At 40.9% G+C, this 12517-nt stretch overlaps 1 protein-coding gene across 1 annotated transcript in view; it reads right to left on the bottom strand.

Annotated features, from left to right (window-relative positions):
- The window catches only part of LOC125630818 (macrophage mannose receptor 1-like), a 56696-nt gene that overhangs the window by 29049 nt on the left and 15130 nt on the right, over positions 1-12517 (bottom strand). Inside the window, 7 exon segments of the mRNA XM_075124751.1 lie at positions 3129-3277; positions 5110-5173; positions 5176-5224; positions 9824-9847; positions 9849-9938; positions 10355-10512; positions 11261-11443. Of these exon segments, the coding sequence (XP_074980852.1) occupies positions 3129-3277; positions 5110-5173; positions 5176-5224; positions 9824-9847; positions 9849-9938; positions 10355-10512; positions 11261-11443 (717 nt within the window).

Genomic DNA, 12517 nt, shown 5'->3' with positions numbered 1-12517 from the left:
GGGCTTATTTAGTCTTCAGAAGAGAAAGGTGAGGGGGGATTTGATAGCAGCCTTCAACTACCTGAAGGGGGGTTCCAAAGAGGATGGAACTTGGCTGTTGTCAGTGGTGGCAGATGACAGAACGAGGAGCAATGGTCTCAAGTTGCAGTGGGGGAGGTCTAGGTTGGATATTAGGAAACACTATTTCACTGGGAGGGTGGTGAAGTATTGGAATGTGTTACCTAGGGAAGTGGTGGAATCTCTATCCTGAGAGGTTTTTAAGGCCCGACTTGACAAAGTCTTGGCTGGGATGATTTAGTTGGTGTTGGTCCTTCTTTGAGCAGGGGGTTGGACTAGATGACCTCCTGAGGTCTCTTCCAACCCTAATCTTCTATGATTCTATGAGTCTATAATTCAGTCTTGGTTAGTCTCTCAAAAACACAATATCATAGTGCATCATTAAGGAGAAATGTTTCAGTCCTGGCTAGTTGGACAAACAGAAAATAGTTTGGAATCACAACGCAGAAGGGAAACTCCTTTTAATTCCAAGAGAAGCTAAGGAGAGTGTAGCCGAGAAAGGAGAAGTCTATTAGATGTTCATGGTAGGTGAATGGGATACGGACTACATAGACCTGGAGCCTGATTCTTTGCAGTGGTGCAAAAATAAGTGAAAAGTGAATGGAAAATGCTACCAGATCAGAATGACAGCATTTTACACCCACTTGACCCTAATATAAATGGCTATGTATTGTGCAGGCCAAAGGAGGATCAGTCCCCTAGTACTTAGTGGTCTGTGATACTTGTCCATAAACAATAGCAAATTTCGGGATTCTGATCCTACGTTTTGGCTTTTTGTCTTGGTGGGTTAAAAAGCCAACTAAACTGATGTAGACAGCAGATCACTCATGCCATTTTTCAGAGTGGTACCAAAACTGGCAATAAAGCCATTTGTGACAGATTTGGAACTGCTCTGTAATACTTTATGAATAATATATATTGACCTTGTTTTTGGGATGTTTACTGTATTAATATATTGGGTTAACTCAGTAGAGAACTGTCTTGGAAAACAGGCAGGAAAGAAAAGAATGGCTCAAGCTAGCCACTTCTCAGCAAACATTCACGAGTTGTTAAGAGACAATGCCAGAACTATTAGCTTGGATGGTTTGGCCTCCTCTTCAGCCAACCTGCAAAATGGTCTGGACCACGAAGGGTCAAAGCCTGGCAACACAGACGAACAAAAGAACTATAGCTAAGTTGAAAGAGGGGCACACTCTCAAGGCAATAGTTGGTTGAGGGGAACCAGACTGAAACATAAGAAACTGTTGGGTGAGTTGGAAGAAGTTAGGCCTGCTTGGGTTACCATCAGGGTCTAAGACAAGACATTTATGATAAACATACATGAAGATTGTTTGTTGTTTTAAAATCCTTTTTACTCTAAAAAGGCTTTGCTCCTACAATGTTCAAATCAACACTTTTTTAAAAAGAAGGCTGTCTGATCGAAAGTAGAGTGAATACTTAATTGAAAAATCTGAAAAAAAATCACTTGCATTTGAACTTAAATGATCTTTTTTTTCATTTTTTTTCTCCCTGAAAAGGATGGGGAAAAATGATTTTGAGTAGAAAGAAACATTTCCTTCAACCTGAAATGATTTTTTTCTGTTTTACCTTTTGTTATGGGTGTCTTTTCATCCACGCTTTAAAAAGAAAAACAGCAACCCTAATTTTCAAAATGAAACTCTGCTTCTGAATGAAAAGTCAAAATACTTTGTTTTGAAATGGCCAAATAGTTTGGATAACCCCCAAAATGCATTTTTGGCAAATTTACTATTTCCCCAGCTGTAAACTGATCTTTGTATACCACTGGTCACAATCTCCTCAATGGAAGAACTGCAGGTGCTCCAACTCAGCCAGACCTGCAAGGTAATAGCAGTTGATACACTGGGTCCTGTAGCACAGGATCAGTCAAAGAATGGGAGAATTGCAAAATTCTACCCTGGAATAGGTAAAGGCATGAGACCTAATACCTGAGCCGGAGCACTCAGAGAAACCGTAACGGGCACAGAGATGCAGCTACCCCTGTAACCATTGCACCATTCACTGAAGATGTTTGAGAGTTGCTAACCAGTCTATACATCACCCCTGCTAAAGAATGAAATTTCACTGGAATTTCAAAATTCAGCCTTTTAAACATGGATTCAAGCTGTGGGGCTCCTTTACATTGCACAGCAATACACACCGGTCTTAATTCTAATGTGCACCAACATGTTACACACTAACAGGCACACGTAGACCCTGCTGGCATGCACTAAAAGTTCCCTAATACACATTAATGAAGTAACATTGAAACAGTACTACATTGACTAGCACTAGGGAACTTTTAGTGCATGCCAGCAGGGTCTACACGAGCCACTTAGTGTGCCTCATGTTGCTGCATGTAACAGGGTATACTGGCTCTTTAAGACTAGAGGGGATCCAGAACACTCTGTTCCGGGGACCTGGAATAAACAAAGGCCCAGGAAATGACCTGGTAGTTGAAGAGAGGAAGCAGTCCCAGGGAATAAGGAGTTGGATGCAGGGAAAACCCCAGGATGCTGTTCTGTTAAGGGCCCGGTATCAGGAGCCATGGAATATAGGGTGGAGCAGGGCTCCCCTCTCTTTCAGCCAATTGGGAAGAGCTCTCTGGTGTAGGACCATAAATTGATTGCCTTCTTCCTTGGAACAGGGGAGATGCTGGAAAGACAAGAAGCCAGAGCCAGAAAGCTGAACTCCAGGGAGAGACAGCTATGAGAAGCAACCCTGTGAACAGCGGGCTGTGGCAGAAAAAGAGCTCTGTGTGGATGGTGGAAGAGCCAGAGATAAGTGTGGCCCATTGGATTGCAGGGATGGGACTTAATGGGCAGGACTGTTTGTGGGCATTAAACCATCCCGAAGTGGAGGGTGGTAGGACTTATAAGAAAGGCTGTGGGGAGTCTAAGTGGCCCTGTAGGGGGGAGAACAAGGGGAGGCCACTGCAATGGGCACTCTGACCAAGAGGGACTGCTCAGAAAGTGACAGCCCTGTTGCAATGTGCATGAGAATTCACACACCTGTGGGGTGTATTGCTGCACAAAGTAGACAAGCCCATGGAAAATACCTATGACAAAACATACCAGGCATTGCTAAATTCCAGTGAGTGAACAGAACTGCTTCACCGTTGGTCCACTTGAAAGTCCCATGTTTCTCTACATCTGAAAGACCGATCCAAAAATATTTTTCAGGCCTCAGCCCAATCAGACTAGTTAGATAGGCTTGCTCATATCTGTAAAAAGAGGAAGTGCAAACTGAGATTAAACCTGTCTTTCTCATAATTTGTAATATCCACAAATTACTGCGATTTCAAAAGCTTATCAAGTGCTGGAACAGGTATATTTCTTCTCTGCTGCGAGGCACCATCCCCTCTCTATAGCTACATTAATGGTGTTTCAGTTTTCAATGTCCTTTAGCTATTGTATATCCCTGTCAAGGTTCCTTCCCCACTCTGAACTCTAGGGTACAGATGTGGGGACCTGCATGAAAGACCCCCTAAGCTTATTCTTACCAGCTTAGGTTAAAAACTTCCTCAAGGTACAAACTTTGCCTTGTCCTTGAACCTTATGCTGCCACCACCAAGCGTGTTAAACAAAAAACAGGGAAAGAGCCCACTTGGAGACGTCTTCCCCCCAAAATATTCCCCCAAGCCCTACACCCCCTTTCCTGGGGAAGGCTTGATAAAAATCCTCACCAATTTGTACAGGTGAACACAGACCCAAAGCCTTGGATCTTAAGAACAATGAAAAAGCAATCAGATTCTTAAAAGAAGAATTTTAATTAAAGAAAAAGTAAAAGAATCACCTCTGTAAAAATCAGGATGGTAAATACCTTGCAGGGTAATCAGATTTAAAACATAGAGAATCCCTCTAGGCAAAACCTTAAGTTACAAAAAGACACAAAAACAGGAATATACATTCCCTCCAGCACAGCTTATTTTACATGCCATTAACAAAAGAAAATCTAACACGTTTCTAGCTAGATTGCTTACTAACTTTTTACAGGAGTTCTGAGCTGCATTCCTGTTCTGTTCCCGGCAAAAGCATCACACAGACAGACAGACCCTTTGTTTCTCCCCCCCCCCCACCAGCTTTGAAAGTATCTTGTCTCCTCATTGGTCATTTTGGTCAAGTGCCAGAGAGGTTATCTTAGCTTCTTAACCCTTTACAGGTGAGAAAGGGTTTTGCCTCTGGCCAGGAGGGATTTTATAGCACTGTATACAGAAAGGTGGTTACCCTGCCATTTATGACAATCCCTCTTTCGCTTTCTCCATTCTCCCAGACTCTTTCAAACTATCCCCTTTGAGCCCTCTCTTTCATCCAGGATCACTGTCTCTCACCTGTAGGTCCTTCGTTTCCTCCCAGCTCTCATTCTGATTTTTTTGTGTTTTTCTCCTTCTTCTTATTTTCCCCACTTTGTTCTTCATTATCATGCCATCGTCTCATGCTGACACCACGCTAAAAGGGGAAACCCTCCTAGGCTTCAATTTAATTTACCAACTTGCATTTGGATTTTTGTTTTGGATCTGAATAATCCTTGTATTGCTGCCCTTTTTATAAGGACCTAGCACCCCAAGCTATTGTGATACACTCGTAAAATTTAGCTTCAATAACATTTGTTTTTATGTAAAAATGCCTCTCTAAGCTACATAGTTTGTAGCATGAGTAACTGTGCTGTACTGAACACTAGCTCTTATAAAGCAGAGACAGCCATGGTATGGGGTGGTATCTGGTAAAGCAGAAATGCAATTTTCCAAAACGAAAATGTTTTTTTTTTTCTTCTCAAATGTAATTTTGTGGAGCTACAGATGCAAACGGTTTTACTTTTTACCGGCTTGGAGAACTGTCAAAAGTGAACATCTCAAAATATAATATTTAGTCTGAAAAAAAAACCCATGTATTTTCTGAGTAACTTCTCATGAAATAGAACATTTTTGGTTTTAATTGAAACCATTTATATTTATCTGTTTTAACACTAGAATTTTTTTTGAAAAGTTCTTAAGTATTTTAGCATGTTCTAAGATTATTCCATCAAAAAGCACAAATTTAAAAGTATTTTTCATACCTGTCTCTAACAGTTGTTAGATAACCTTTACTCCTTTCACAAGCTTTCTTTGCCTCTGAAAATTTACAAATGTATGTCCAATCAAGTAACAGTAAAAAACATGTCTTTCCCAGCCCTGTCAACATCAATCAGGAATGACCATAAATTAGTAACAGATTGTGATATAATATATGGACTATACTCTATCCTTGCAAAATGATATATTAATTTGGAATCCAATAATAAAGTTACAAAAGTAACTAAGCCTAAGTAAACATCCACAAACCTACAAATCAAAGTGATGATGCATTATCCTCTTTTGACAATTAACAGCTGATAAATAGGTGTTACTACAGTTAAAAAAGTTATAACCATACAGAATAGAGAATTTATTCAACAATAGAAACAAATAAATTAATGAATTAATCAATGTCCTTGATCAAAATAGAAGATGGGAATGTTTGTTTTGTAGTGAAGTGCTGATATAGTTGATGTGGAAAGAACAGTAACTCAAAACAAATGGGAATATTTGGTTAGGGTTTCCTCTGTCTAGTTAACTAAGGCCTTGTCTACACTACACAGTTTTGTTGACAAATGTGGGGCAGTGTACACACAACAATGCTCCTGCTATGCCGACATAATAAAACCATCCTGACAAGCTGCACAGAGCTTTTTGCAACAAAGTTAGAGCAAGGCAGTTTCAGTGTAGATGCTGCGGTTGCTTGTGTTACCCTAAGTGGCCTCCAGAAGGTGTCCCATAATGCCCATCATGACTGCTCTGGTGAGCAGTTTCTACTCAGCTGCCTTGCAACCAAGTACACAGACACGCACCCTTCTGCCTTTAAAGCCCCAGGAATTTTTGAAATTCCGCTTCCTCACATTGCATCTTCCCAACTGACCATATTAGCTTTCTCTAGCAAATGTGCTCCTGCTTGGAGTGCTCAGGAGTTGCTGGATCTGTTGGGTCTGTGGAGAGACGGTGCTGTGCAATTGCAGCTCTGATCCAGCCATAGGAACTTTGACATCTACAAGCAGATTACTTGTGGTATGGATGAGAAGGGACACAAAAGGGACATGCAACAGTGCTGTGCTAAGATCAAGGAGCTGAGGCAGAAGTCAAGGGAGGCCAACTGTTGCTCTGGTGCGGCGCCAAAAACATGTCACTTCTAAAAGGAGCTAGACACCATCCTCAGTGGTGACCCCACCTCCACTGACAAGAGCCCTGTGGATACTTTGGGCAGACTGGAGGCAGCGGCCAGTGGAGTCAACCCCAAAGACAAAGTGGTGGACGAGGAGGTCAAGTTGGAGGGTGATGTGGGATGGGCGACAGGGTCATCTGGTTGCATGGCAAGCCAAAAATCTCTTTTTTACTCTGGAAGGGTCTAGCCAGTCCCACCAATCCAGCTGTGGCATGCCTGAAGTAGGAGAGGGGAGCTCTGGTAAGTACTCATTTTGCTTTGATAGTGCACGGTTACATGCAGTAGAGGTGTCCTTTATTTAGTTTGTTAATGCACACTGAGATCTCCTGGGAATCCTCCATAGAAATCTCGAGGAAACTTTCCTGCAGATACTCTGCAATCCTCTGTCAAAATTTCTTTGGCAGAGCTGCTTTGTTTCTTCCACTGTTGTAGGAAACTTTGCCTCACAAATTGTCAATTACTTCTGGAGGAACCCAAGCAGCATATGGACCCAGTCTGAAGCTGCATACATGCGGGAGATGCACCCTTACACCTTCAGTAACCCTCAGTCATGTGATTTCAGCTTTGATCTCACCCACCTATGGAAAATGGTCCCAGTATTCAGAATAGCGTCCGTAGACACTTGGACTGCTCCCCTTTGAAACCACCCACTTTGTCCCATCTTGCACCACCACCCCCCAGTCAGAACTCACCATGTTTAGTGCTCTGGCTGTGCTGCATGCTTCCCAGGGAAAGTGAGAAAGAGGCATATGTAACTTTAATGATTCAAGACAGACTTTGTGTATTGTTTCTTTTGCTTCTGCAGATATGCCCTTGATGGTAAGCTCCTACATACCAGTGGAGCACCTCTGTCAGACAGGGAGGTGAAAGAGGAGGAGTAAGGAAGACATGTTTTGCAAAGTGCTGCATCATCAGATCAAGCCATTAGTGAGCATGAAGAGAAACAAATTAAAAACTAGAACTGGATAGCCAGGAGAGGAGACAGGGCCAGGAGTACATAATAGAGGGTCAGGAGCAGATATCCATGGAGGACCAAACAGAGATGCTGAGGGCCCTGATTGTGCTGCAGGTGGAACACATGTGTGCTCGACTCCCCCTGCAGTCCATACAGAACTGCCTTCCTTGCCCTCCCCAACCCCCCCCCCCCACACACACACACATTCCTCTCACATTCCTGGTTCGTTGCAGTACCTCTTGCACTCTACCCCAGGGACATTTTCCATAATGACAGTTGGACTTATTCACAGCTATGAGATCCTCACTTCAGAGAGTGCTGCTCACTGTCATGTCCCTTGTAAGAAATGTTAATCTGTATATTGCTGTTTAATAAAAATCAAGTCTTACAAAGACAGTGATTATTTGTGACTGACACAGGGTTATTGCAGCAGAAATTCATACACAGTGGCTATCGGCACACTTGCAGATTACAATTAATGCTCAGGCAGGAATGCTTACAAGCGTCATCCAATGTGGCAAGTAAACAATGCCTGGCTCAATTGATTACAGGAAGACACATTATTGGGGCTCAGTGTCAAAATGCTGCTTCAAAGTCCCCTGATTCAAATAGCCCCCATTAAGCCCCTCCAATAGCCCTGGTTTCTGGCTGCTCAAAATCAGCCACCAGTTAATCCACCTCAACACTCCACCCCTGGGGAAACTTTTCCCCCTTGGCTTCACAATTGTTATGTAGAGCACTGCAGACTGCTATGACCATACGAAACTGTAAAGGAGCGAGAGATGAGTGACAAAGACGTTCAAATGGATGGAATGCAAGCCCTGTGAGCACAGGCTGAATTAACTGGGTATGTTTATAAGATTAAGAGGGGGGGACATGATAGTGGTCTTCAAATACTTGAAAGGCTGCCATAAAAAAGATGGAGAAAAGTTGTTCTCTTTTGCCACAGAGGTTGTCAAGTTTCCTTCCCCACTCTGAAGTCCAGGGTACAGATGTGAGGACCTGCATGAAAGACCCCCTAAGCTTATTCTTACCAGCTTAGGTTAAAAACTTCCCCAAGGTACAAGCTTTGCCTTGTCCTTGAACAGTATGCTGCCACCACCAAGCATTTTAAATAAAGAACAGGGAAAGAGCCCACTTGGAGACGTCTTCCCCCAAATATCCCCCTCCCAAGCCCTACACCCCCTTTCCTGGGGAAGGCTTGATAAAAATCCTCACCAATTTCTACAGGTGAATACAGACCCAAAGCCTTGGATCTTAAGAACAATGAAAAAGCAATCAGGTTCTTAAAAGAAGAATTTTAATTAAAGAAAAGGTAAAAGAATCACCTCTGTAAAATCAGGATGGTAAATACCTTACAGGGTAATCAGATTCAAAACATAGAGAATCCCTCTAGGCAAAACCTTAAGTTACAAAAAGACACAAAAACAGGAATATACATTCCCTCCAGCACAGCTTATTTTACAAGCCATTAAACAAAAGAAAATCTAATGCATTTTCTAGCTAGATTACTTACTAACTTTACAGGAGTGGTAAGGTTTGCATTCCTGATCTGTTCCCAGCAAAAGCATCACACAGACAGACCAAACCCTTTGTCCCCCCCCCTCCAGATTTGAAAGTATCCTGTCCCCTCATTGGTCATTTTGGGTCAGGTGCCAGCGAGGTTACCTTAGCTTCTTAACTCTTTACAGGTGAAAGGGTTTTGCCTCTGGCCAGGAGGGATTTTATAGCACTGTATACAGAAAAGTGGTTACCCTTCCTTTACATTTATGACAGAGGTCAGGACAAGAGGCAATAGCACAGCTATTTAAACTATATTCAAACTATAGCACAGCAGATTTAGATTAACTCTCAGGAAAAACTTCCTAACTGTAAGAACAGTACGACAACAGAACAGACGTCTCAGAGGTTGTGGAAGCTTTGTCACAGGAGGTTTTCAAAAATAGGCTGGAGAGCCATCTGTCTTGGATGGCTTAGACAGAACAAATCCTGCATTTTGGCAGGGGGTTAGACTAGATGACCTTTGTGGTCCCTTCTAATTCTATGATTCTATGATATATTAAGGAAAACAAAAGGAGATGAATGAGAGAAGAAAAAGAACAACAGGAAACACAGTAAATGGTTTCATTAATACAGTTCTAGTGCTTAGTCCTTTCTAAAATTCAGATTCCCACTGGTAGAACACAGCATCATTCTGCACCCACTGAGAAAGTGATGTCACACAATTCAGAAATCCCCACACTGTGAGACCCAATAGCTAATTACACAGTGTTGAAATCTATGTACACCAACATGAATCATGTATGCCCAAAGCTACAGTAACAGTTTCTGTCTCATTCAGAGAGGGTACTGAGAGAAAATAGAGCATGTGTGTGTGTGTGTGTGTGTGTGTGTGTGTGTGTGTGTGTGTGTGTGTGAAGGAATTCAAATCAAATTTAGTTTAAATGAAGGACCACATTTTTTTCAGATTGAAAATCATCAGCAAATATAAACGAGCAACTTGCTAGTCAAAAGTACAAAAATACCAAGCTATTTCAAGGGTGATTTTGTCTGATCTAAATGTAATTTATTTTGTCCTTACCTTCAGGCAGCCAGTATCAAATGTACTCCACTGTTCCAGGAGTGTCTTGCAATGGATTCTTTTTGCAAATGTATCCAAATTTCTTATCACAAACATTGTCTGCCCAGTATCCATCCTGAAGGCAGTTTGGGAAAAAGATTATCAGTTAAGAGGAACTAAAGTTCTTTACACGACTGCTTTTTTTTTAATGTTCCTTTAAAAGTAAAAAGAAATATGCTTATTATTTTTCCCTGAAGCTAGTTCATGAATTGATTTATAAAGAAGCTATAACTGTTGAATTGAGTTGTCTTGAACCATGGGGTGCAGAGTTACCAGGATTGCTGGATATGCTAGAGAAGTAAATGCATTATCATATCTGAATACAGATCTAAATTTCTCTAAAATTAAAACCATAAACTCATTGAGCAACTAGAGATATCATCATATGGTATTATTCTAAAACAAGTTCTCCAGTTTTTGGACATCTAATTAAAAATAAAAAACAGAAAGAAAATATGATGTTAATGCATAGATATAATTGCATTATTTCACCTGTCCTTTCATAACAACACAATCTTCTTGTCTGCTGTTTGCATGGGTTGGTTCTCCACGGAGCCACTTTGTGTATGTCACAGGCATCTTATCACTCCATTCAAAATATATTTGAATCCCGAGGTCATTCAAACCAATCCACAGCTCATCAGTTGGCTCTATGAACATAAATTCGGCTATGTTTTTATCTACATTGTAATAATCTTCAGGAGCAGGATTTTATGATGATGAGCTGAAATTGTTACATTGCATTACAAAGCCACTCCAGATAAACTGGTAATGTTGTCTACTTTAATGTCTATTTCATGTTCCCCCCTTCATTCAAGAAGAGATAGGAAATACCACCAGGAAAGCAAATCATTCTACTTAGCAGCAGTATCAGCTGCTCCTTTTGTGACCCCTGCAGTTACCCAGTGCTGCAGTAACTGGGGCTGTGATTTCCTTCAAAAGATTTGTTGTAAATTAACAGCGATGATAAGTTAGTATCAGTCATCCGGCATAGTTTATATATATTTATGTAAAAAGAAAAGGAGTACTTGTGGCACCTTAGAGACTAACCAATTTATTTGAGCATAAGCTTTCGTGAGCTACAGCTCACTTCAGCTTGCTTTGTGTGTATATAAAAAGATCTTCTACACTTTCCACAGTATGCATCCGAAGAAGTGAGCTGTAGCTCACGAAAGCTTATGCTCAGATAAATTGGTTAGTTTCTAAGGTGCCACAAGTATTCCTTTTCTTTTTGCGAATACAGACTAACACGGCTGTTACTCTGAAACCTGTATATTTATGTGTGTGCTTACCTGTAAATATCCATATAAATTAAATATAAACCATTAAAAAGCTACAAAATTTCTAATATTTAAAATGATCCACATGTGCACATTACTGCCCAGTAGAAATACTCACTGTACCCAAGTTGAGACACTATAAAGCTGTGCTCTTCAATGTTGTGGATACTGGCCAGATCACCATCCTCCTTTGTACAGGAAGTCAATGCTTCTTTCCACATTTTGGGCTCACTGTGAATCATGTAACAGTGACCTGTGTATGGCAACCAGCCCTCTGGGCATTTACTAGATACAGAGAACTCTAAAATAAATAAAAATATTTCAGAACAATTCAAGTTAGAGCCTGGAGTAAATGTGGTTAAATTTGAAATTAATTGTGAAATTAATTAAAAATAAAAGAAGAGTTAAGGTACTGGAAGTATTTTTTTCTCATTCTACATTTAAATATCTAAGGCTATTAGATCTATCTGCTATGATACACAGAATTTGGTGTAGAAAATATAAACATATTCAACCAAGACAGAAAAAAATGGGATCAATGCCAAATGGACTTCAGAGTTTGAAAACATCAACATTGCAAAATGTGCAAATTTGGACACATTATGTTTTATAATTCCAGATGTAATATTTTCACATAATGCATTGCATCTAATTATGTTTTGCATATTATTGCAACAGTAGCAATTACCTCTCAGCATATGTTTACTTTCTACATCATAGGTTCTTGTCAGGGTTCCCTCCCCACTCTGAACTCTAGGGTACAGATGTGGGGACCTGCATGAAAGACCTCCTAAGCTAATTTCTACCAGCTTAGGGTAAAACTTCCGCAAGACACAAACTCTTTGCCCTTGGAGGGTACGCTGCCACCAACAAGTGATTTAACAAAGAATCAGCAAAAGGACCACTTGGAGTTCCTATCCCCCCAAAATATCCCCCCAAGCCCTTACACCCCCTTTCCTGTGGAGGCTTGAGAATAATATCCTAACCAATTGGTTACAAGGTAATCATGGACCCAAACCCCTGGGTCTTAGGACAATAGAGAAATCAGTCACACTTTTAAAAGAAACAGAACTTTATTAGAAAGAAAAAAGGTAAAAGAAGCACCTCTGTAAAATTGGAAGGGAAGCTAATCTTACAGGGCAATCAGATTTAAAACATAGAGGATTTCCCTCTGGGCAAAACTTTAAAGTTACAAAAATAAAACCAGGAATACACCTTCCTCTCAGCACAGAGAAAATCACAAGCCAAAGCAAAAGTAAACTAATGCATTTCCTTGTTAGTGCTTACTAATTCTAATGGAGTTGTATTGACTGCTTTCTTGATTTCTCTCTGGCAAGCACACAGAACGGACAGACAAAAGCCTTCCCTCCCCCCA

This window comes from Caretta caretta, chromosome 2 (genome assembly GCF_965140235.1).
Source record: "Caretta caretta isolate rCarCar2 chromosome 2, rCarCar1.hap1, whole genome shotgun sequence".
Lineage (NCBI taxonomy): Eukaryota > Metazoa > Chordata > Testudines > Cheloniidae > Caretta > Caretta caretta.
This window is presented reverse-complemented; position numbering and strand designations above follow the sequence as displayed.